This window comes from Filobasidium floriforme (genome assembly GCF_021052385.1).
Source record: "Filobasidium floriforme strain CBS 6241 chromosome Unknown HD553scaffold_25, whole genome shotgun sequence".
In the NCBI taxonomy this organism is placed as follows: Eukaryota; Fungi; Basidiomycota; class Tremellomycetes; order Filobasidiales; family Filobasidiaceae; genus Filobasidium; species Filobasidium floriforme.
The window spans coordinates 100309-120520 of NW_025763646.1; the positions used below are offsets into that span (position 1 = coordinate 100309).

General features: G+C 52.7%; 6 protein-coding genes across 6 annotated transcripts; 3 read left to right on the forward strand and 3 right to left on the reverse strand.

The window, feature by feature from the left end:
• Nucleotides 1–1275: 1275 nt before the first annotated feature.
• HD553DRAFT_133344 (putative Pol II transcription elongation factor) lies at nucleotides 1276–7009 on the forward strand. The gene is made up of 22 exons (XM_046176605.1): nucleotides 1276–1545; nucleotides 1611–1802; nucleotides 1887–1968; nucleotides 2044–2124; nucleotides 2190–2765; nucleotides 2829–2963; nucleotides 3024–3116; nucleotides 3179–3625; nucleotides 3684–4182; nucleotides 4247–4405; nucleotides 4472–4519; nucleotides 4584–4753; nucleotides 4817–4950; nucleotides 5020–5143; nucleotides 5204–5295; nucleotides 5357–5420; nucleotides 5477–5614; nucleotides 5675–5799; nucleotides 5866–6028; nucleotides 6105–6240; nucleotides 6304–6428; nucleotides 6510–7009. The coding sequence occupies exons 1-22, from the start codon at nucleotides 1342–1344 to the stop codon at nucleotides 6872–6874; spliced, it is 4152 nt and encodes a 1383-aa protein (XP_046033296.1). The 5' UTR covers nucleotides 1276–1341; the 3' UTR covers nucleotides 6875–7009.
• Nucleotides 7010–7964: 955 nt separating this feature from the next.
• HD553DRAFT_329899 (putative endo-1,3(4)-beta-glucanase) lies at nucleotides 7965–9555 on the reverse strand (the record flags this gene model as incomplete). The annotated part of the gene is made up of 5 exons (XM_046181946.1): nucleotides 7965–8326; nucleotides 8399–8473; nucleotides 8557–8935; nucleotides 9020–9503; nucleotides 9530–9555. 5 exons carry the CDS (start codon nucleotides 9553–9555, stop codon nucleotides 7965–7967), a joined length of 1326 nt encoding a protein of 441 aa, XP_046033297.1.
• Nucleotides 9556–9725: 170 nt separating this feature from the next.
• HD553DRAFT_133429 (uncharacterized protein) lies at nucleotides 9726–10317 on the reverse strand. The gene has a single exon (XM_046176606.1). It carries the CDS (start codon nucleotides 10255–10257, stop codon nucleotides 9808–9810), a length of 450 nt encoding a protein of 149 aa, XP_046033298.1. The 5' UTR covers nucleotides 10258–10317; the 3' UTR covers nucleotides 9726–9807.
• Nucleotides 10318–12305: 1988 nt separating this feature from the next.
• HD553DRAFT_133453 (putative mitochondrion protein) lies at nucleotides 12306–13748 on the reverse strand. The gene is made up of 5 exons (XM_046176607.1): nucleotides 13403–13748; nucleotides 13226–13303; nucleotides 12990–13092; nucleotides 12679–12832; nucleotides 12306–12548 (listed from the first exon to the last, which is right to left on the reverse strand). The coding sequence occupies exons 1-5, from the start codon at nucleotides 13590–13592 to the stop codon at nucleotides 12384–12386; spliced, it is 690 nt and encodes a 229-aa protein (XP_046033299.1). The 5' UTR covers nucleotides 13593–13748; the 3' UTR covers nucleotides 12306–12383.
• Nucleotides 13749–13844: 96 nt separating this feature from the next.
• On the forward strand, nucleotides 13845–16451 carry HD553DRAFT_318617 (putative actin-like protein 3). Its single transcript, XM_046180899.1, has 11 exons — nucleotides 13845–13894; nucleotides 13998–14114; nucleotides 14200–14224; nucleotides 14311–14634; nucleotides 14784–14863; nucleotides 14931–15040; nucleotides 15137–15284; nucleotides 15366–15492; nucleotides 15574–15729; nucleotides 15809–15934; nucleotides 16026–16451. Exons 2-11 carry the CDS (start codon nucleotides 14086–14088, stop codon nucleotides 16203–16205), a joined length of 1305 nt encoding a protein of 434 aa, XP_046033300.1. The 5' UTR covers nucleotides 13845–13894; nucleotides 13998–14085; the 3' UTR covers nucleotides 16206–16451.
• Nucleotides 16452–17262: 811 nt separating this feature from the next.
• HD553DRAFT_326513 (uncharacterized protein) lies at nucleotides 17263–20105 on the forward strand (the record flags this gene model as incomplete). The annotated part of the gene is made up of 10 exons (XM_046181711.1): nucleotides 17263–17333; nucleotides 17411–17467; nucleotides 17575–17601; nucleotides 17876–18131; nucleotides 18768–18806; nucleotides 19043–19244; nucleotides 19436–19582; nucleotides 19715–19742; nucleotides 19765–19949; nucleotides 19972–20105. 10 exons carry the CDS (start codon nucleotides 17263–17265, stop codon nucleotides 20103–20105), a joined length of 1146 nt encoding a protein of 381 aa, XP_046033301.1.
• Nucleotides 20106–20212: the final 107 nt, after the last annotated feature.

Sequence of the window (20212 nt, forward strand, 5' to 3'; positions counted from 1 at the left end):
CATGTCGTTGCTTGTGATCATCTCCAAGTTGGTTGTATAGGCTGTAATCCATAATACTCTGGGAAGCGGTCTGTAAATTGAACAGAGCGTGCGAAGATTGCTAGAGGGTATGATATAGGATGTAGTATTCTGCTTGCATTCTCGAGTCGGCAAACTGACGACGACTCGACCTCTGTAGAGTGGCGATTTTCTTCATTCCGTGAGACACAGATCGGAGAAGCACGGGATACTTTGCCTTCTTGCGTATCTACGAAAATTCGACAGCTAATATGGGTAAACCGATCTCCAATGAAGGGTCTTAACTGATCCTGACTCTTCCGGAACATGCCAAAACCATGAGCAGATCAGAAATGCGGACCATCGGTTGTATCCTTCCTGATTATCAAAGGCGTTATTTTTCAGCAGCGGCATGATTCTCGTCGACCGTCATCCGATGATTCGAGACCTTGAATTGACGATAAGCCGAATCACGAAGCCCCAATTTGACGACGGGAAGCTAATTATCTGAAGCGAAAATGAATGGGGGAACATATAGAGCAGGACGACGAGCATGAGGGTACGGTTCTTTGCGACTGTCAAAACCATCTATGATCTGATATTATTTGCTTTGAAGGAGGTATACTACCGCATTCATGTCCTGCCATTATCCCTGGTTTTTACCGCACCTGGCCTGATTAAGAAAGTCGCCGCCTAGACCGAATGTTGGCATTGGCTGGACAAGGTCAAGCGTTTGATCGGAGCAGAGCGCAGATCTAAAGAGGCGGTAGCCGTTGCACGGAAGACATGGATTATCTGAATCTTACTTTGTGGTATTTAATTGGAAGAAAATATAACTTTTGCATTGTACAATCCTTTTTACGATGAAATCGTCCAATACAGAAAATGTCCCGTTGAAAATTGATGAGACAGGAGGAAATACAGTGAGCTAGCTCGCGAACGGAGGGCTCATCATCTGAGTCTGTGGGTTAGATCAGCTCAGACAAGCGGATTGAGTTGGCTCTTCCTACTATTGCTCACCAATGTGCTCCAGCAGGCGATGTCATGTTCCCATGCCACAGCATCCTTGGTCTAGTCAGCAACCAAAGCGCCAATGTCATCTGTTTTCTTTAGCTCGTCCATCGTGAGCTTGTGAGACAACCCTTGAAGGAGTGCAGAAACAAGCGCGCGAGTCGATCGAGCGATGCCCAGGTCGGGCATATTTCGTAATCTGGCCGAGCGAGCTGACCGCCGAGGGCCGAGGGTGAACGAACCTTCAAGGTCTAAAACTTTGCGTATCTGCAAGATCTCCTGGAAAGGTACACCGGACCATTTGTAGACATTCGTCAAACATAACCAGTCATCATGCGGAATCTTACGGGGACCTTCTCCGATCTTTGGATTCACGACGCAGCTCGCGTCACCCGCTCGAGCAGCAGGATTACTAGGACGACTGTGAACCCCGAAGACGACACTCTTTATGTTCTCAGTGAGAAGAAGGACGACTCGGGCTTGGTGGAGCTCGAGATTTCAAAGGCAGAGACGAACGGTGACACTCGTATATTGCAGGTACGTCCTTGCCTTTCGCTTACGCTCGACCGCTCCCGCGATAGCTGAGTTTACCGACGTCTCAGTGGATCTGCTTGCTGGAAGTCCCTACAAACAACTTCTTTCCTACCTCTGAGGATGCCTGCGAGGCGATCTCTTTCAGATACTTGGCAGAAGATGCTGCAATCTCGGTCCTCACATCTGGCGGAGATATCGTTCTGTTCAAACTCAATCGAGACGAATATGACAACACCGGTGAGGAAGACGGTTTTGTACAGGTATGTCTCTCCGTGTCTCTCGCTCACTGAGCTATCGTGTGATAGCCACCCCTCAATTGATCTCTTCGTACTTGTATTGTGTAGGCTTACGTTGTCGGTAGTATCGATTCCGGAATCAAGGCTGCTTCCTGGTCACCAGATGACGAACAGGTCGTCCTGATTACCGGTATGCCTCAGACCCCTTGATGAATCGCAGAAGAAGAAGAAGAAGACCGAGACTAAACCGTCGCGACCTTTCCAGGCGAGGATCAGCTTGTCGTCATGTCAAGAGATTTCGAGGTCATCTACGAAGCTCCTTTGCGGACGGAGGACTACGGGGAAGGTAAGGGCTCTTCAACAGTCTCCACCATTCCAGATAGCAGTGCTGACAATGTCTTTCCATTGCAGACGAGATGATCAACGTCGGTTGGGGATCGAAACAAACACAATTTCATGGCTCCCTAGGCAAATCGGCTGCTCAGGCTGTTGCTACCCGCCTGCCCGCTGCCAACCCGTTGGATCATCAGCTGCCCACAATCTCTTGGAGGGGGGATGGCTCCTTCTTCTGCGTCAGCTCATATGACCCTTATTCAACCTCCTCCTCGCGAGCCGGGGACTACCGAAGACAGGTCCGGGTATATGCTCGGAGCCCAATAGCCCTGAGCGCAACGAGTGAACCGATATACGGTCTGGAGGGTGCCATAAGCTGGAGACCAGCGGGAAATCTCATCGCTGCCGTACAAGGATTTGGATGGGATGGCGGAGCCGAAGGCGAGGGTGAAGATCGAGGTCGAAAGGATGTCATATTTCTGGAGCGCAACGGGTTGCAGCACGGGCAGTTCAGGTTGCGCGAGGACGAGCGTTATCGAGGCAAAGAAGCACTCGTCAAGCAGGGTCAATGCGACTGGCACGTCAAGCAGCTGGCCTACAGTAGTGACTCGGAGATACTTGCTGTTTGGATTCAGAGGGACGATGCCGATCTCGGTGAGCACCGTAGCCTCGCTTCATCGATTAACTGCTCGTTGGCTGACTCTAGGCATCTCGCAGTACAATTATGGACGATGAACAACTACCATTACTATCTCAAGCAAGAAATCCTGCCGCCATCATCTTGCTCACAGAGATTCACCTCGGTCGCATGGCATCAGGAAAATCCCGGTGTATTATACCTGACCGGCAGAGGTGAGTTGCGACTGCTTTTCCATTTCTCTTCACGTTCACTTATTTCGTCCCACTACACAGATTTCGCCTTGCAGAGGACGTTTGAGTGGGAAACGGCTACATCGCGGCTGGCAATTCCCGATGACACAGGCTCGGTAGCTGTAATTGACGGAGGTAAGCTCGATAAGTCCCCTTTTACGTATGTGGCTTCACTTGACTGACTGTACTTCTTCCAGATCAATTGCTGATAACGCCGTTTCGGTCTCAGAATGTTCCCCCACCAATGTCGGCATATCAAATAGCCCTGCCTTCCGTTCCGGTCCATGTCGCATTCGCTCCTGCTTCGGACCAGCTGGTCGCCTTGTTCAATAGCGGCACCTATCAAGTCTTCGATCTACACACTCGAATCCCCCTAGCTGGTGCGAGGGGAGGCGGTGCCGTTGCAAAGCCCGAAAAGACGCAGGAAGATCGTCTGAAGTTGGACCAGGCCGAGTGGCGGCAAGTGATCCTCACAGGCGCCGGCGAGGTGTGCGGCTTGGCTCGGGATATCGAAGGGCAGGATGTTTTATGCAAGGCCTCAGCAGGCTTGGTCGGAATCAACGGAAGGCTTGGGAGATTGACGTATGACGTTCAAGGGGAGCCTTTAGCGGTCCTTTCCACCGGAGAAGTCGCAGGACCTGCAGGTAAGACATGAGGCATTCTACTTCTTCAAATGGTACACTGACTTAGGTCATGTGATAGATGCTGGGCAACTGTCTCACTTTCCCGAATTCTGCTTCGATGTGTGCTCATCTGCCGCCCAGGGGCTGCTGTTCGGCATGAATGATAGGGGAAAGTTATGGGTGTTGGGATCAGGCGAAAATGTGGCCCTTAGCGATGTCGAGGATGTCGACGAGCAAGACGACCAGAGTCTGGTATCGGACGGCCCAATTAAACACGAGGCCCAACTGATTGCTTCGGACGCGACGTCCATGATACTCTCCTCCACATTCTTGATCTACACGACGACCTCACACGAGTCGAAATACGCATCGCTGGACGTTCTTCGGAGGATCGCAATGGAAGAGCCGTTGGTTGAAGGGGAGCGGATCTGGGAAAGCCGACGGGTAGAGCGAGGCTCGAAAATCGTGACCGTCGTGCCCAGTGCGATGAGCCTAGTTCTGCAGATGCCTCGCGGGAACCTGGAGTCTATCAACCCTCGTCCGCTCGTACTTGAAGTTGTCAGACGCGATATCCTTGCGTGAGCGTCTGCCTATTACTGGGACACACAGAACACTTCTGATGTCATTCCCGCATACCAACAGCAAGCGATACCGATCGGCGTTCCTGCATTGCCGCCGTCATCGGATAGACCTCAACATCCTTTACGACGTGGACCCATCGGCTTTTCAGCAGAACATCTCCACGTTCCTGGATCAGGTCAAAGAGGTCGATTATCTCAACCTTTTCGTTTCCGGGCTCAGGTCAGTCGTTCTTTCCCTTTTACGAGTCCTTGCATTCCATACTGAGCACATAATTCTTTGCCTTAGTCCGGACGACGTCACTACGACTCTGTATTCTCGAATGAGCGAATCAAGGTGGGTATTCAGGGGACTGAATCCATACCTTTCCGCTTACCAAGTCGTACTGCCTTCTTTCCAGGTCGGCCATCAAATCCGATCCTGAGAAGGTCAATCGGATCTGTGATAGCCTTCGAAGCGAGCTAGAAGGTCGGGATCTCGTGAAATATATCGACACTGTGCTCACGACCCATGTCTGCAAGACGCCGTCTGACTTGGAGAGCGGGCTCCGAGTTCTTTTGCAGCTGAAATGTGAGTTCGGTCGCACTGCTCGGTGCGATTGTTCGATACATAAGTTGATGAGCGATTTTACAGCCTCTCATCCCGAGATCGTGCAAGACGCCATCAAGTATATCATCTTTTTGACAAACGTCAATCACTTATACGATGTCGCCTTGGGGATGTACGATTTCCAATTGGTTCTGATGGTGGCCCAATATTCGCAAAAGGTAGACTTGTCTCTTGTCTTCCCGTACCATCGAGTGTCAATGCATCCGCTGATTGATCACGTTCCACAGGACCCCAAGGAATATTTACCTTTCTTAAGGGAACTTCGTGCTCTTGAGAAGGATTATCAACGGTACCGGATCGATGACCATCTCGAGCGGTGGGAACGTGCTCTTGGTCATTTGCACTCTGCAGGTAATTCGCCGCGCTGTAGATCTGAACGGATATAGATCAAGCTCACACTAGGTTGAACAGGTCATTTCGAAGAAGCCATCGAATATGTGGAACGACACGATCTTTATATCCCTGCATTGCGGTTGTGGTCGGGTCAGCCCGAAGAATTGAAGGTAAGACATCCTGTTGCGTAATTTGGTCTAGCTTGCGTTCCACTGATGTCATCCGCTTCAGGCTATCTATGTTCTTTACGGCGAGCATTTAATCGAGGAACGGCAATTCTCCGAGGCAGCCCAAGGTGAGCCTTGAGATGGCCTTGCGTGCGAGCGCTGTTAACACCCGTCCCAATTACAGCGTTTGTTTTGGCAGATAGGCTCGATCGAGCGATGGTAGCGTACGAGCATGCACACGCTTGGCGACAGCTATTCGCGTTGGCCATCAGCGAGAAGCTAGCTGTCGAGGAGCTGAGCGATATGTGCGAGCGAGTTTCCGGTGAGCCGAACGCACGAGCTTTGCGGCGAGTTGTCTAGCTAAATTTTGTTCTCCTCGCAGAATACCTGGCATTGCACGCCCGCCATCTGGAAGCTGCGCAAATCTTGCTCGACTATGGTGGTGGCGTCAGCGAAGCCGTACATGTCTTGTGTAGGGGTTCGCAATTTGCCGAGGCAAAGCGACTGGTGAGTCTCTGTTTCCGAAGATCTGCCATAAATCTGACCGCTGATCCTGTGTACCACTACTGTCAGATCGCGCTCCATAACAAGCCGGACCTCATCGAGTCGAGCCTGCATCCTGGATTGGAAGACGCGCATGAGCAGTTCATCGACACGTTTGACGAGATGGAAGGACAGCTTGAGAAGGAAATGGACAGGATCAAGGAGCTACGTGCCAAGGTGGACAAAGATCCAGGCAAGTCTGCTGTCGATCGTCAGAACGAATTACGATCAGCTGATGTTGTGGTCGATTTCGACACGTACTGCTGTAGATTCGTTTTTCATGATCGAATCCGAACCTGCGCTAGAAAACGTCGACGTAATGACACAGGCGACAACTGCAGTGACCGGTTTCACACGCTTCACCGCTGCCAAATCCGCCACCTCGAATGTCACGGGTGCCTCGAAGTGCGTCTAGTGGGGAAGCATTATCGTCTGCAATGAAATGGTAACCTAGTCTTGCTTTCGCAGGGTGACATCGAGTACGCGTCGAAAGGCTCGAAGAAAGGCGGCAGGAAAGAAGGGCACTGTGGATGAGTTCGAATATCTTTTGAACAGTCTCGGTAGACTGGTTAGTAGGGTAGACGAGAAGAGCGGTAAGTTGCTTGATACACGTATATCGTCCCAGCATCTCGACTGATGTAACTGTTACTTCCCCGTATTGACGCTTCACATAGACGAAGTGTCGAACCTCCTTCCACATCTCCTTCTGGCTTCGTCCAGCCACCGAAAACTCGGACAGGAACTGCAGCTGAAGGTCGACCGGTTCCGCGATCTTCTCGCTTCGGCGCTCGACATCGCGTGGATGTGTAAATCCGACGTCGATATCATCAAAGACAAGCTGATCGGCGAGGAGGAACGGACGCGGGAGGCTTGGCTGAGTGCTCAACGAGGATATGACGCAACCCAAGGACACGCAGCAATCGCAGCCGGCGCCGCGGCTCCTTCGCAGGAAGCAGGCCCGATGGGCGGGGAGAGCAACAAGGGGGTCATACTTAAGCCCATAGTGGGACAGTGGAGGAGTCGCTCGAGATTCTTGTAGATGCACCACGATCATCAGATTCTTATCGGTACACATGACAAGTGGACTGATATAAGAAGCATCATTATTTAACTTGTCTGTGGGGCTACATCGTGATTCAAAATCTGCATGGTGACGCATCGAGCTCTACCAAGGAACCTCAAACGCAGCTGCCGACCCACTTTGCATACCCAGTGACGCCGGCCTTATGCTTCCACCTCTTCTCCAGAAGGTGAAGATCATGATTGATCTTCTTAACCTCCTCCTCCTTTTCGTCGCTGGCCGATCGGGATGATGATAAGGCTCATCATAAGGTCATTCCACCGGGCAATGTCGTGTTCCCAGGCCGCAGCGTCTTCAGCTTGGTCTTTCCTCTGGGCGCTCGCTTTCACAGCCTGAGCGACCAGATCATCCTCCTCGTCCACTTCCATAGCCTCGTCCATCGCAAGGCAACCCTCAAGCAGATCAGACAGACCTCCAGCGCTGTCCTGGAGGGCTTGGTGTTCTTCAATGACAGTATCTGGAAAAGACAGTCAGTATGGGATCTGCAAGTAAACGCCGTCGACCTTGGCGAACTTCCAAGGGTTTGTCTCCGGTCAAGGTTGTATGTAGCGTGGGCAGCATGCGAATCGTTGACACTATGCGTTAATCGAAAGAGGACGAACGTGGAACACCATGGATGTATATTCCCTCATATTGCACAAGTGATACGAATACAAGCACAACTCTTTTCTTTCCGTTTAACCCAAAGAAGAAGACCGGAGGAGAGGGAGGGAGATCGAGATTGCACGTTCAAATTCTCTCGGTCTCCGCCATGACAACCGCACGACCAGAGTAACAGGACCAGCCTGAATAGCTCTGGGGCGAGGGAATGATGGCGAAAGCGATGCCAGAGGGTTTCGAGGGGATGGCGATCCGATCCAGAGGTACGTATACATTCGCTCCAATACAGTGTGAGAGAGAGAAGAGAGAGGAGGGGGAAGGTCCGCTCGATCCACTGATTGGGGGGGGGGGTGTACATTCTATAGTGGATAGGCGTCCAAATCGGTTGGAAGAGAAAATATCGGAGAGAACAAGAAACCCAACAAGAACGATCCGAGCAGCAGCATGCTTATAGCTCGGTCGTCGAGTTGAAGTACTTGACGTAGGCGACCTCCCAGTAGGCGTTCTGGAACTTGTCTCCGTTGTTCCTGACGTAATCCTCGCAGCTGGCGTACCCGGTCTTCTGGGCGCAAGTCTCGGTCTCGCCGGCATCCGCGTAGTTCCAAATCCCACCGGCCCAGTCTCCGCAGAGGGTGCTGGTAAAGATGTTGATGTTGTCGTAAAAGTACTTGTAAGGGTCGCACTGGGTCGAAGGGAAGTTGGCCATGGGAAGACCCCACTGGTCGGGCATGGGCTGCTCGGCGGTGATATCGGCGGGGATGTTGTTACGGTTGAACCACCAGACGTTGATACCATACTTGTCCCATTTCACTGTAGCGAGAGCGATTTCGAGTCAGTGTCTATGCGATGGTGAGACGGGAAGAGGTGAGCGCCTGTACTTACTGGCATAGACACCACCTCCGATGTTGTTGAATCCGTCACCGTAAGCGGTCTGATCGGCGTCTCGCACACCACAACCTGCAAGTCATCAGAGGCAAACGAAAGCGATCAGCCAAATGTCCTTTCCGAATCATGCCTTCGAGCCGCGTCCGGCGACTCACCCTGGTTGCTGGTAGCGTACGAAGCACAGTTTCGGTTGTCAAAGTTCCCCGTGGTCAAGTACCCCGTATGCTTTTGGTTGTCGGGCATGGTGCACCCGTTATCCGTATGCACAGAGACCTGGTTGATCTTGAAGTTGTTGACACCCTCGAGGATGTCGATCTCTCCACCGATCGGCCAGTTGGGACCGTTCTGCCACCAAGCGGGCCAGGTGGCGCAACCGACGGGCATGTGGACGGCGTCCATCAAGACGAGACCTCCGGTGAACACGAGCTTGCCGTGAAGTCGGACGGATTTACGGTTGCCGCTAATCCATTGAGTGGTGTCCACCTTCATGATGGCGTTACCCTTGTCGTTGATCGAGACGAGGCCTTCGTTCCACTGCGAATGATCAGAAGATAGCGAGGATGAGACGTCAGCAAGCGGATCAAGTAATGAAGGTTCGAAGGGGAAAAAAGAGCTCACGGCAGTACCGGCATCGACGTAGTTGACAACTCCGTGCGTGGGATCGTTGTGGTTCCAGAAATCCCAGTGGTCAAAGAACGAGTTACCGCTCCACGTCTCCTCTAGGTTCCAGAGCGAGTTGTACTGCTGGTTGGGGACCGATGAAGACTGAGCCGCACTACTAGCCGAGCTCCAGGCGGTCGACGTGGCAGACCCGGTGGCGATGTGCTCGTTGCCGATCTTGCTCTGACTGTCGGACTGAGTGGCAGTCGCAGTCGCAGTGGCGGTAGAGGTGGCCCAAGCCGAAGAAGACGAACCCGGCGAAGTAGGGTTGGTGACGTTGAACCCGACCTGGGGCACACACGTGTTCTTCCTCTTCTTGACCCGTCGCTTCGTCTTTTGCTTCGATCCTGAGGCGACCGAGCTCCTGGCGAGAATGTCGTCGGCACCCCGTCGAATCTTTTCGAGGTCCGGGATCAGGGACCTAGCGGCGTCGGCGACGGCACTGGCGGCCTTCTTGTGAGCCGGGACGTGGGCGTGTCGAGCGGCCAGACCATCACGGCCGGGCAAGTGAGCGGTGACTCCAGTCGAGGAAAGGAGGGCGGCGGCAGTGAAGAGGGTGAGGGCGGTGGTAGAGTGAACCATGGTGAAGAGGTTGAGGTCGAGGTGTTTGGTTGATGATAGAAGATGGAGAGGTGGTTGAGATCACAAGAGAGGAAGATACCGCGTCAAGCGTCTATCTATCTATATGATGTCGGTCGAGAGAACAAGAGAGACGACGATGTCGATATACCAAGAGTTTGTGTTGTTCAGCGGAACCGAGAGAGCCAAGTGTCGATAGAGAGTTGATGGACAAGAGGCGTCGTGTCGTGTTTCGAGGTGAGACCCAAGGGGAGAAGGAAGGCGGTTTGATGAGGTTGAGAGGTCGAGAAAACAGCACAGCCGCGTTCGTCGAGGTGAGGTGAAGTCGAGGTTTGAAGAGGTATCGCCGTGAGGATGAGTGGAGTGAAGAGTGGAGCGTGTGTGGAGTGTGTGGAGTGTGTGTGAACGAGGACCGAGGTGGTGATGATATAAGAGAGAAGAGAGAGATTGATGAGCGAAAAGTGCTTGGAGCCTTGGGACCATGGACCAAAGTGAGTCGCGAGCGCGAGCAGAGAGCGGGAGAGGGAGAGAGAGCGAGGCAGGATTGATGATCTGATCTGATCGTGACCGTGCACGCGCGGGGGGGACCCTCTTTGTTCTTCAAAGGACCATCGCATCCCGATCAAGGGGACGAAGTTGTTGTTTCGAAACAACACTCGTCGACTCTTATTGTTCGTCCGGATCGAACAAAAGATCCAAAGCGGGTCCCAGGTCCGACCAGAGAGAGACGAGACGAAACGCCCAGGAGAAAAGACACGACGGAGAAGGAGCAGAGCGGGATGGCTCACCTTTTCTTTTTGTTTATTCTCAAACGAAAGGCTTGACCTGATCAAAGTTTGATCTGATCAAAGAGAATCCACCGGGAAGGTTCGATTCGACGAGTGGAAGGGGATGGTGAAGGAGGGCTGACGATCCGGGAAGAGGGGAGGAGGGCGAGTTCGAGATTCTTTCCTTGGGACTAGATTGATATTGATCCGTTTGCACAGCAGCGGGAAGTCGAATTCGATCTAGGTTTGGAGGTTTGATAGGTCGAGGGTACGGGTTGCTTTTTTTTTGCGAGTTTAGAAGATTTGGAAAGATTCGAACTAGGGGTTGGGGTTTGGGAGTGGGAAGCGTGGAATGAGGATTCGTGAATCAAACAAGATCCAAACCACTTCAGAAGCAGGTCGATCATATAATCGATCCGGTCTTGTACGAGTGAAGTACAAACAATGACGGTCCCCGCCTCTCTGCCCATAGAACCCGCCATCCCACAATCGCAACGTCGCGCAGTCCTGCTGCCTCTGTTGCCGCGCGTGGGAACCGTCGAAAAGCCTCTTCCGGCCAACCCGACGACGCAAAAGAGCGCGTTCAGCCACCTCCCCTCTCAGGCCTCTGCCCTCTCCCCCGCTGAGTGCTGTGCTGTGGATGCGGTTGCAGATCTTTTTACGGCTTGGCGATCGACGTTCAGGGACATTCCACCTCGAGTCCCCTCCGTGTCATCCATACGTGTGCCATACACCTCGTATCCTATTGTACTCGGACGCGTTTCCCCTTGTAGGTTTGGCATTGATCTTGGCTAGCTGGCTAGACCTTGGCCCAGCATCTTGGCCTTGGCTTCCCTGACGAAGAGGGAATGTGTGGCGTCTCTTTGCTTATCAACGCTGCTCGTCAACGCGTCATGAAACCGGTGGTTCTTTCGAATGCGTATTCATGGTCTCAGCGAGCAGAACAGATGTCCCCATGTCACGTAAGGTGGTCCACCACAACTGGCTGGCGTTGTAACTGCGACGTGGAATGTGTTCGTCGGAGTCTCTACTGCGAGAAGTCGTTGTTGTCTTGTCCGGCAAGCGCAAAACCTGAAACAAACATAACCCAACCCTCGTGATCGCATGATCGTTCCCAAATTATCACTTGACATACGAGTTGGCCTCATATCGAACCCGAATTTTCAGCGCGCAGTATGCTATATATTATCGGCCCCGAAAAAAGAACGGCACAGCTGAGTAGCTTGCCGTCGAACGATCGATCTCGCAGTCGAGCCTATTCCTGGTTCGACGCGATGTGATGCGATATGCCGCTATGGTCGTCCAACACATCAGGTCCAGGATGTTGATCTTCGCGCCTCAGACCTCGTACCGGAACGCTTCCCCTCGAGTTCAAGACGCATGGGTCGATCTTCTCCACGTCGAGGATTGTTTGATCGTGCTGGATTGTTTGCAACAGCCGGGATCAAAGAGCCGTCGAGCAATTTGAACATTCCCCAGCACCGGCGTGCGAGGCCCAGTGTTCTTCAACAACGGGATCCTGGCTGACGAGCATCCCCATCACGAATCTCTTCTCGGTACCAAACTCGTCTGTGCCTTTCGTCTGTGATGCGAGCAGAGCTCCTCGATCCGATGAGCGAACGACTTGTTGACCGAGGATCCGAAGGATCAGACGGTCAATCGTATCTCCAGGCCTTCGTCACATGGAGGAGAATGAGCATCGTTGTCCGGAACGAGCTGGCCTCGAAGCAACGGACTTCTTGGATCACACCGCCCAGATCAAGCCGGTCGTCTTTTCAAGTCCATCCGTTCGCGCTCAGGAGACCAACAGGCAATCGATAGCCCGTATCTTATGAACCCATGTGATATATTCATGTCGGCCCAAAACCCCTCGAAAGAGTCTTTTTCGACTCAAGGAGCACCATTTCGAGCGGCACGGTGTATAAATTCGCCCAATCCCTCACGTCCATTGGATTGGCCCGATCCGCTCCTCCATTCTAGCCCTTGAACTCATAGCCTCCCTCTCTTTGCACACAGTCCCACTCCAACTCGTCCACCACCTCTCCCTCTAGCCCAGGGGAAGTCATCCGAACTGTAATCTTATCCGAGGGCTTCATCTCGCCCACTCCAGCGGGGGTACCGGTCATTATTAGGTCTCCTTCCTGTAAGATCGACATAGAACAGGAAGAGCGGATCGGGTCAGCGAGATGTCCATCGGCGATGCAACAACCTCTAGTCCCAACGTCTCGGTATGGTACATCCAGTTTCAAAGACGCAAGCGGAATGACTCACGTTGAGCCCAAAGATACTGCTAACATGCCCGATCAACTGTGGGATCTTAAATTGCATATCCCCCGTAACTCCGGACTGCTTCGTCTGTCCATTGATGGAGAGGGTAAGCCCAACGTTGTCAGGATCCGGGAGCGAGGATTTCGGGATGAAGCGGCTGGATGTGGGGCGGGATGAGTGCAGGTTTGCGTCGATAGTTCCGAGATCGGCAGGTATTGGAGGATCACGGGTAAAAAGCGAGATGTAAAAGCGAGACAGGACGTAAAGGTCAGCTTGGCATCACGATTTGAGATCCCTTGGGTGCGAAAACTAACCCGACAGGAGCAAACGTATCGAACCCCTTAGCGGCAGCCCAGGGAAGACCTTTCCCCTTGACGACGTCTTGCATGTTTCGGCCGGTCACATCAATCGCCAGGGCTATGGGGAGCAATCGGGCGCACAGGATAAGCAATCGAATACTGTGTAAGAACGAAGAGTCGAAGATAGGCCAGTGAAGGAAAGAAGGAAGTGGGAAGGAACGAGTCAAGATAAGGAAGACTTTTGTACTAACTGTATCCAGCGACATGGTCGAACGCTTTGGAAGGAGGAATGTCCCGGCCTCCTTTACCGATAACTACTCCGAGTTCAACTAGAGGGTATAGCAGAAGATGAAGGAGAAGACATGGTGGGCGTTTCAGCTTCTTCAACAGAAAAGATTCACGAGCGACTTGACCACAACAATGCTCACCTTCGTGATGAGCGACCACTCCTCTTGGAATCTCGATCTTGCCCTGTCCATGCTGCAAGTAACTACTCGTAGGTTTCAAGAAGTAGAAAGGCTCCTTAGGGACCTTGTTCCCAAGCTCTTTAGCGTGATCGATGTAGTTTCGGCCGATACAGATGATGTTACGGCCGGTCTTTGAGAACGTCGAAGCCATGGTGGTCAGAAGGGTTGAAGGTACTATGAAGAGCGGCACCGAACTAAGTCAGCAAGAGTTGTGCGAGGTTGAGGATGCGCAGGCTCACGAGCTTATGTCAGGTTCTGACTACGAGCAGAGATGTCGACCAGGCGACTGGCCGACTCGAGCTCTTTGTGACTCGGAATGAACTCGACCTCGACCCTTAATTTCGTTCGCTCATCGTCGTCCGCGCATGTCCGAAGACCGGAAGACCGGGCTCGCGGCGCACCACACCCCGGGACCAGGCAAACCTGTCATCAATAACGCATATCCACATTGCAGTATGCGTTATCGAGTCAGGCCTCCCGCGGTGTTTCCAGCTCACCAAGACGTCATCCCCTTCCTTCTGCTGCTGCTGCACCGTTCGACGTCGTCGATGTTCAGAGAATCGTGAGAGACAATCATCAATCTCATCTTACTCGTATACGTCCTACATTCAGCAGGACATCTCCTACGCACAACCCACTTCACCATGTCCAGACTCGCCCCCTTGGTTATCGAGTGAGTCTCCTCGTCTTTCCATGCTTGTCAATGCCGCGCCGTTCGATCGCATCGCTAATCCCTTGCGGCCCTGCCCCTACCGCAGCAATGGTACCGGTTATTCCAAGTCGGCAAGTCACATATACTTCTCCATCCGGGTCGAATGCTAGCAAGAATGTTCTCACCTTATGACCTTTGCGCTTTCTGTTTTCACTAGGGATTCGCTGGAAACTCGGAGCCCTCTTTCGTCTTCCCCACAGCCATCGCGACTCACGCCTCCCCCTCGTCATCTTCCTCCTCGAACGCTGGTGGACGAGGTCCTCCTGTTGCCAACAAGCCCGGACATCTAGCTTCCAAGCGGGGGATCGACGACCTCGACTATTTCATTGGAGACGAAGCTGTAGCCAACGCAAAGACCTACAACGTCCACAGCCCGATCAAACATGGGCAGATTGACAACTGGGACTTGATGGAGAGGTTTTGGGCCAAGACGATCTTCAAGTATCTGAGGGCTGAGCCGGAGGATCATTATGTTCTGCTCGTGAGTCCGGGTCGCGACCATCGTGGCGGTATAGTTCGCGACCTGATCCACCCGAACTACTTCTCTCTGCTTCTCACGTCACCTTCTCATCCCTCCATCCCGTTACCATCTTCCATCTTTCCCTTTAATTGTCGAATCGGTAACATTAGACCGAGCCTCCTCTCAACGCTCCCGAGAACAGGGAGAACACGGCCGAGATTATGTTCGAGAGCTTCAACGTCCAAGGCTTGTAAGTCTCCAACATCCGGCTTCTTCGCCTGATCAAGAATCGCCTTCTGACGGGGGCGACTTTGCAGATACATTGCCGTCCAGGCCGTATTGGCCCTCGCGGCCTCGTGGTCTAGTAACAAGGTCGCCGATCGAACATTGACGGGTGTGGTCATCGATAGTGGTGACGGTGTTACCCGTGAGTGCCGCGGCAGCTTTCCCTGTCTTCTCATTGCCCGTCTCTCCGTAAACTTGTGGATCGAGCTAAAGCACCAACTCGTGCACCTCTCGATAGACACCATCCCCGTAGCCGACGGATACGTCATCGGGTCCTCGATCAAGCACGTCCCGATTGCCGGTAGGGATATCACTCAGTTCGTCCTCAACCTCTTGAGAGACCGGGGTGAACAGGCGATTATCCCGCCCGAGGACCAGTGGAGGGTGTGAGTAGCGCACATGATGTTTTCAACGTGAACATGGGGCCGTCCGGTTAATAAACGATGGTTGCACTTTATGACTCGCAGGGCTGAGAAGATCAAGGAGGATTACACATACGTCTGTCAGGACATCGTCAAGGAGATCAAGAAGACCGATGCGGATCCCTACAAGTACTTTGCAAGGTTCACCGGCGAGCACAGCGTCACCGGAAGGGTTAGTTTGGGATACGCGAACACGATGATCCGACCAGAGCGCAAAAGCTGATTATTGTCCTCGTCTGGACATATGCTGCAGCGTTACGACGTGGACGTCGGATACGAGCGGTTCTTGGCACCTGAGATCTTCTTCAACCCGGAAATCTACTCGTCGGACTTCTTGACCCCCTTGCCCGAGGTCGTCGATACCGTCATTCAGACCAGTCCGATCGATGTCAGACGAGGGCTTTACAAGGTGGGTGGTATGGATGACGGACTGGTGAAATCGTTGTCTTACTAACACGATCATCCATTCAATTTTCCCGGTCTATTAGAACATTGTCCTCTCTGGAGGTTCGACCATGTTCAAGGATTTCGGCAGGAGGTTGCAACGTGACGTAAAGCATATCGTCGATGGGAGGATTGCCAACAGCGAGACTGCGAGTGGTAGTCACATGCGAGTGAGTGGTCGCGTCCAACTTGGCCCCGAGATACTGTCATCGATATAACGAGCGAGCGCTGATCAATACCTATACATCTCCTGATGCACAGTCAAGCGGAGTCGAGGTAAACGTTATCTCGCACAAGAGACAACGGTTCGCCGTCTGGTACGGAGGAAGCTTGATGGCGTCGCTCCCCGAGTTCTACAATGTCGCCCATACCAAGGCGCAATATGAGGAATTCGGACCGAGCTTGGTCCGGAGGTTTTCGGTCTTTGGCAGCGCCTCGTAAAGCGACGTCGCCACCAGCGGAGATGAGGTTAGGGATGATTTGCGAAGGAGGTTGTGAGTTCGAAAGAAAAAGGACGATCAATAAGGAGAAGAAAGAAAGAAAGCGTCGAGGATGGAGAGCTGAACCGGGAAGATGGGGTATCGATCGCCTCTATTTGTATGCCATTTGGGTTTCTGCAGTTGGTCTTGTTTATTGTTCATCGTTTGTGCTTGCGTCATGTGGATATATGATTCGATGTTTCGTGAACATCTTTTCCAGCTTGAATGGTGAATACTACTCATACTACTGCAGCAGCTTTGCGGATCACCAGAATTGGACGGATCGAAAAACGGCCATGCTCTCCATGAATCAGCGGAGTTGCAAGCTGATCAACAAGCATCGATGTCTCTTTGGGATCTATTCAGTGCTTGCTTGACCGTCGCTACGGAAAAGAGGTGCTCATAGTGGAAAATATGGAAGCGCAGGGCGAGAGGTCCAGATAGGATGACTTGGATGGCCAAATTCTCAAGTATGATGTCTTATGGTGTCCTCTTATGGCAGGAAGCACCGGTGACCAGATGCGTCATCTTGTATCGTTGGCAGAAATTGATGCCTGTCCTTTTCATCTCGCTCTCGAATTACAATCGAGGACCTTGTGGTATCAATCCTACATCGATGGTCTCCACTGTTCAAGCCATTAGACGAACACAACCCCCCCACTTTGCTTGTGCAACCTCGCCGGGATATCCACCGCTTGTCTCTGTCATCTAACGCAGCGTAACACTGAAATCCTTCGGTCCCTGGATGGCTCGATATGATGATCAGCTATCCTTTCACTTCCAGCCTCCTGATTCAACGCTAGCGGAGAACAATATCCGGCCGCAAGGAGAACGATTGCAAGCGACTCGCACTAAATTCCTGAATGACTTGTAGGTATACTTTCTAGGCCACGGCCTTTCTATCTGGTTTCCTTGTCGACGGCCGAGAGCGCGAGCACATAGAGCCAGACCGGACATAGAGGCCCATAGCTGAAAGGAGGTGCGGTCCTGCTCGACCTAATGACGAAAGGTCTACCCAGATGAGCAAAATTGAAACGAGCTTTCCCTCAGGGACGGAAAGGTACTTTGTGAACGGCTGTACCGCTTTGCTGTCAGTGATGATGGCGGGTATGGTCTCATGTGCCATCTTCCTGAAACAGACATCGTTAGGCATCGTTGGGTATCCAGCTGTCCTCACGACCACATGATCATGCACGATGGAAACAGCAGCGATAGAGCTAACCTGTACGTCAGAACTGGAAGATTGCTTTTTGTAAAGGCCGACGCGGAAAGGTTATCTCCTTCGCAAATCACCTGTGCTTTGTTGTCGACTGGACTTGCCCCACGTCAAGGTTCACCATCTGGTTGACGTTATTGCAGTGAGTATAGCGGGTCGGGAACTAGCTTCTTTACCGCAGCGTCATATAGAATGGTAAAAAGTTACGCATAATCGTGCGACGATATCGATCCTGGGCATCGTTGACCCCAGCACACTGTCGCAAGATCATGAGGCGTAGAAAAAAGCGAACGATACGATAACGCACGAAGCCGAATGAATGATAGGTTTCATAGAAGAGAGGGCGAACAAGGGAAGATGGATAGTATTACAAGTAAGAACGCGAAGAGAAAACAGCATCGATCATAATCCGGTAGGTCCTGCTACTGTACTACCTGTCGGAGAACGGTCGGAGTCGGTAGCGGATCAGGGCTCGGTAGAAGGGGTACCACCCGTTCCAACCTCGTCGCGTGCAGTCTACCGATGCCCTCGTTGGGGGCACGTATCCTGCACCACCTGCAAGCAGGCCATCACCATTCCCGAAACCGGTTCCCCGAAAGCTTTATAGTCCAGGAGTACAGTACCAGGCCTCACCCAGCGGCATGCGCACCGCTTCCGTATAAACGTCGGCGGGTAAGGGTGGATGTTTTAATCACTTCGAGTACTGCAGTCCCTGCCACAAGGAACTTCGGGAACCTACGAAATGTCGTTAATCCTTCGGGCCCAAAAGGATATACCGGTAGTTCCCACCTGCCGAGCGTGCGAGGCTAGATCAAGACTTCGAACGACACCGCAGGCTCGGTGAATCCTCTTCCGGCGAGCAAGACCATGGAAGATTCCCGAACGTCAACTGCCCGTGGCTAAGGTCGATTTGTGAGGTCGGCACATAGCGATGAATGAGGAAAGGAAAAAGAGGAGGTGGCGAAGGAAAGGAATTGGAGTAGACTTTGCTTTTTCCGGTCAGACTATATACTGTTTGGGGAAGCGGCGACGGAGAAGGGCAGCGGCGAAAAATTGGGGTGCTGACGGTTGGAGAGGATCGTACGATGACTAGCATGCGGCTCACACGTTCGTAGCTTCGTAGCCTGCTAGCTGCTAGCCTGCACAGCTGCACAGCTGCAGATTCTCTTGCGTCTTGCCGAGCATGAGGGCAGCTGGACAGGCGATAGCCGCGGGGACGTTCCATGGCGTCATTACCCCAATTTTTCATGACTCGGTCGTCAAGTTGAAGGCCACATGACCCTGCACATGTGCACATGTAGCTTGTAGCTTGTAGCCGCCAAGATCACGGCGTTTGAAGCAGCGGAGGTGTGAAGGAGCACAGCCGAGTGATTTGCGCGTTTCGCCTTCTTTTAGGCACACTCGTTTCGGTTACACCTGTCGCCGTTGTTTCAAGCGCGACCTGGCAACCACCCGGATTCCAGATACGTACGATCGAGTCAACTAAACGTCGATATTACTAGGTACATATGAAGCTCTGAGTATGCTCTACGTTTCTCACTTGTTCCGGACGACAAAGCTCGACTTTGATCTCGTCGCTTCAGGGCGCATCGCGATCTGATGGGAGCGTTTCATCAAGTTCGGGCGGTTTCGAACACGCGCGCGCCTGCAGTAAGCCCGTCGTCAGGGCGCGCAAGCTTCGAAACATCCCGAGCGAGCTCGATCCACCTCGATTTCCCCATCGCGCCATCAAATTTGTCGCACGTTTCGCGATCCCATTCCTTGGAGCTGAGAATCGAGCAAATGGTAGCCGGTGGATCTCTCCGCATGGGAATTCAACCCCGGAACAAGACGGAACGGCGTGACGACCTGTCGAAACGAGGATGACGGAGGAGACCTTGGCACTCGCCGCTCACCCCGTCCCCGTCCTTCTTCCCCGTCTAGACCCTAATCTCGAATCAAGGATCACCCCACTCCACTAGATGTCCCGTCGGCAGGCCCGGCATACCCGCCTCGTCACGGTTTTCCAGAGGATGACGACATCGTCCAGTTCTATGTGTCTTCTGCTGTTCTGCCTACAGCGAGGCTGGGTACTAGACTCCACTTCCCGCCACTCTATGCTTCCGTCACTGGCTGTCGAAAAGGTATAAGACTTTGAGCAACACGATGAACAGCCCGAGTGTTTTTCCCGCCTCCTCTACTTCCTTTAGACCACAAAATCGGAGTTGACCCCGGCCACTCACGAACATACTAAGTTAATTGATAAGTATAACTAGTGCAATCGACAAACCTTAACCCGTACTAGTACGCCTAACCGGGTACATAGTCGGTCGCATGGACTCGGCAAGGTCCACGTAGCCCTAGCTAAGCTGGCGTGGCCTCAGGCTGAGCGGCGGGGGTGTCGGTTGGACGAAAGGCGGGCTCCAAGGACAAAGACGCTCCAAGAGGGCAGAGGAGGCCAGTCGATCCAAGGTGTACCGCTGTCTGCGTCAAGCAGGCGGGAACTTTCCGGTATGTCTTCAGATCATCGTAGAAAGACTAGCGACACAGTCGGGTTCTCGAGTCAGCGTGCAACGGGTGCAGGGGCGCAGTATCGAGATGATTAGAACGACCGTGGCCCACCTCAAAGCGAGTAATGGAGGGGGCAAGGTGTCCGCCCAGCTGTAGAAACGAGTTCCTTGACGAGGGGACGTGGATGGCAGCGGGCACCTACCGGAAGTATGATCGATACTGTTTTGAACATATTTGTACCGCTACGTAGTATCCCCTTCCTT

Excerpts from the sequence above, each read along its gene's own strand:
- HD553DRAFT_318617 (XM_046180899.1), top strand. The coding sequence starts at position 14,086 with ATGTCCAGACTCGCCCCCTTGGTTATCGA. Across the intron at positions 15,493-15,573 it reads AGCACAGCGTCACCGGAAGG|CGTTACGACGTGGACGTCGG; the intron begins GTTAGTTTGGGA and ends CATATGCTGCAG. Across the intron at positions 15,935-16,025 it reads CGAGTGGTAGTCACATGCGA|TCAAGCGGAGTCGAGGTAAA; the intron begins GTGAGTGGTCGC and ends CCTGATGCACAG.
- HD553DRAFT_133453 (XM_046176607.1), bottom strand. The coding sequence starts at position 13,592 with ATGGCTTCGACGTTCTCAAAGACCGGCCGTAACATCATCTGTATCGGC. Across the intron at positions 13,304-13,402 it reads AGTGGTCGCTCATCACGAAG|TTGAACTCGGAGTAGTTATC; the intron begins GTGAGCATTGTT and ends TATACCCTCTAG. Across the intron at positions 12,549-12,678 it reads GCAGTATCTTTGGGCTCAAC|GAAGGAGACCTAATAATGAC; the intron begins GTGAGTCATTCC and ends TCGATCTTACAG.
- HD553DRAFT_133344 (XM_046176605.1), top strand. The coding sequence starts at position 1,342 with ATGCGGAATCTTACGGGGACCTTCTCCGATCTTTGGATTCACGACGCA. Across the intron at positions 1,969-2,043 it reads ACAGGTCGTCCTGATTACCG|GCGAGGATCAGCTTGTCGTC; the intron begins GTATGCCTCAGA and ends CGACCTTTCCAG. Across the intron at positions 5,296-5,356 it reads GTCAGCCCGAAGAATTGAAG|GCTATCTATGTTCTTTACGG; the intron begins GTAAGACATCCT and ends CATCCGCTTCAG.
- HD553DRAFT_133429 (XM_046176606.1), bottom strand. The coding sequence starts at position 10,257 with ATGCGATGGTCCTTTGAAGAACAAAGAGGGTCCCCCCCGCGCGTGCAC.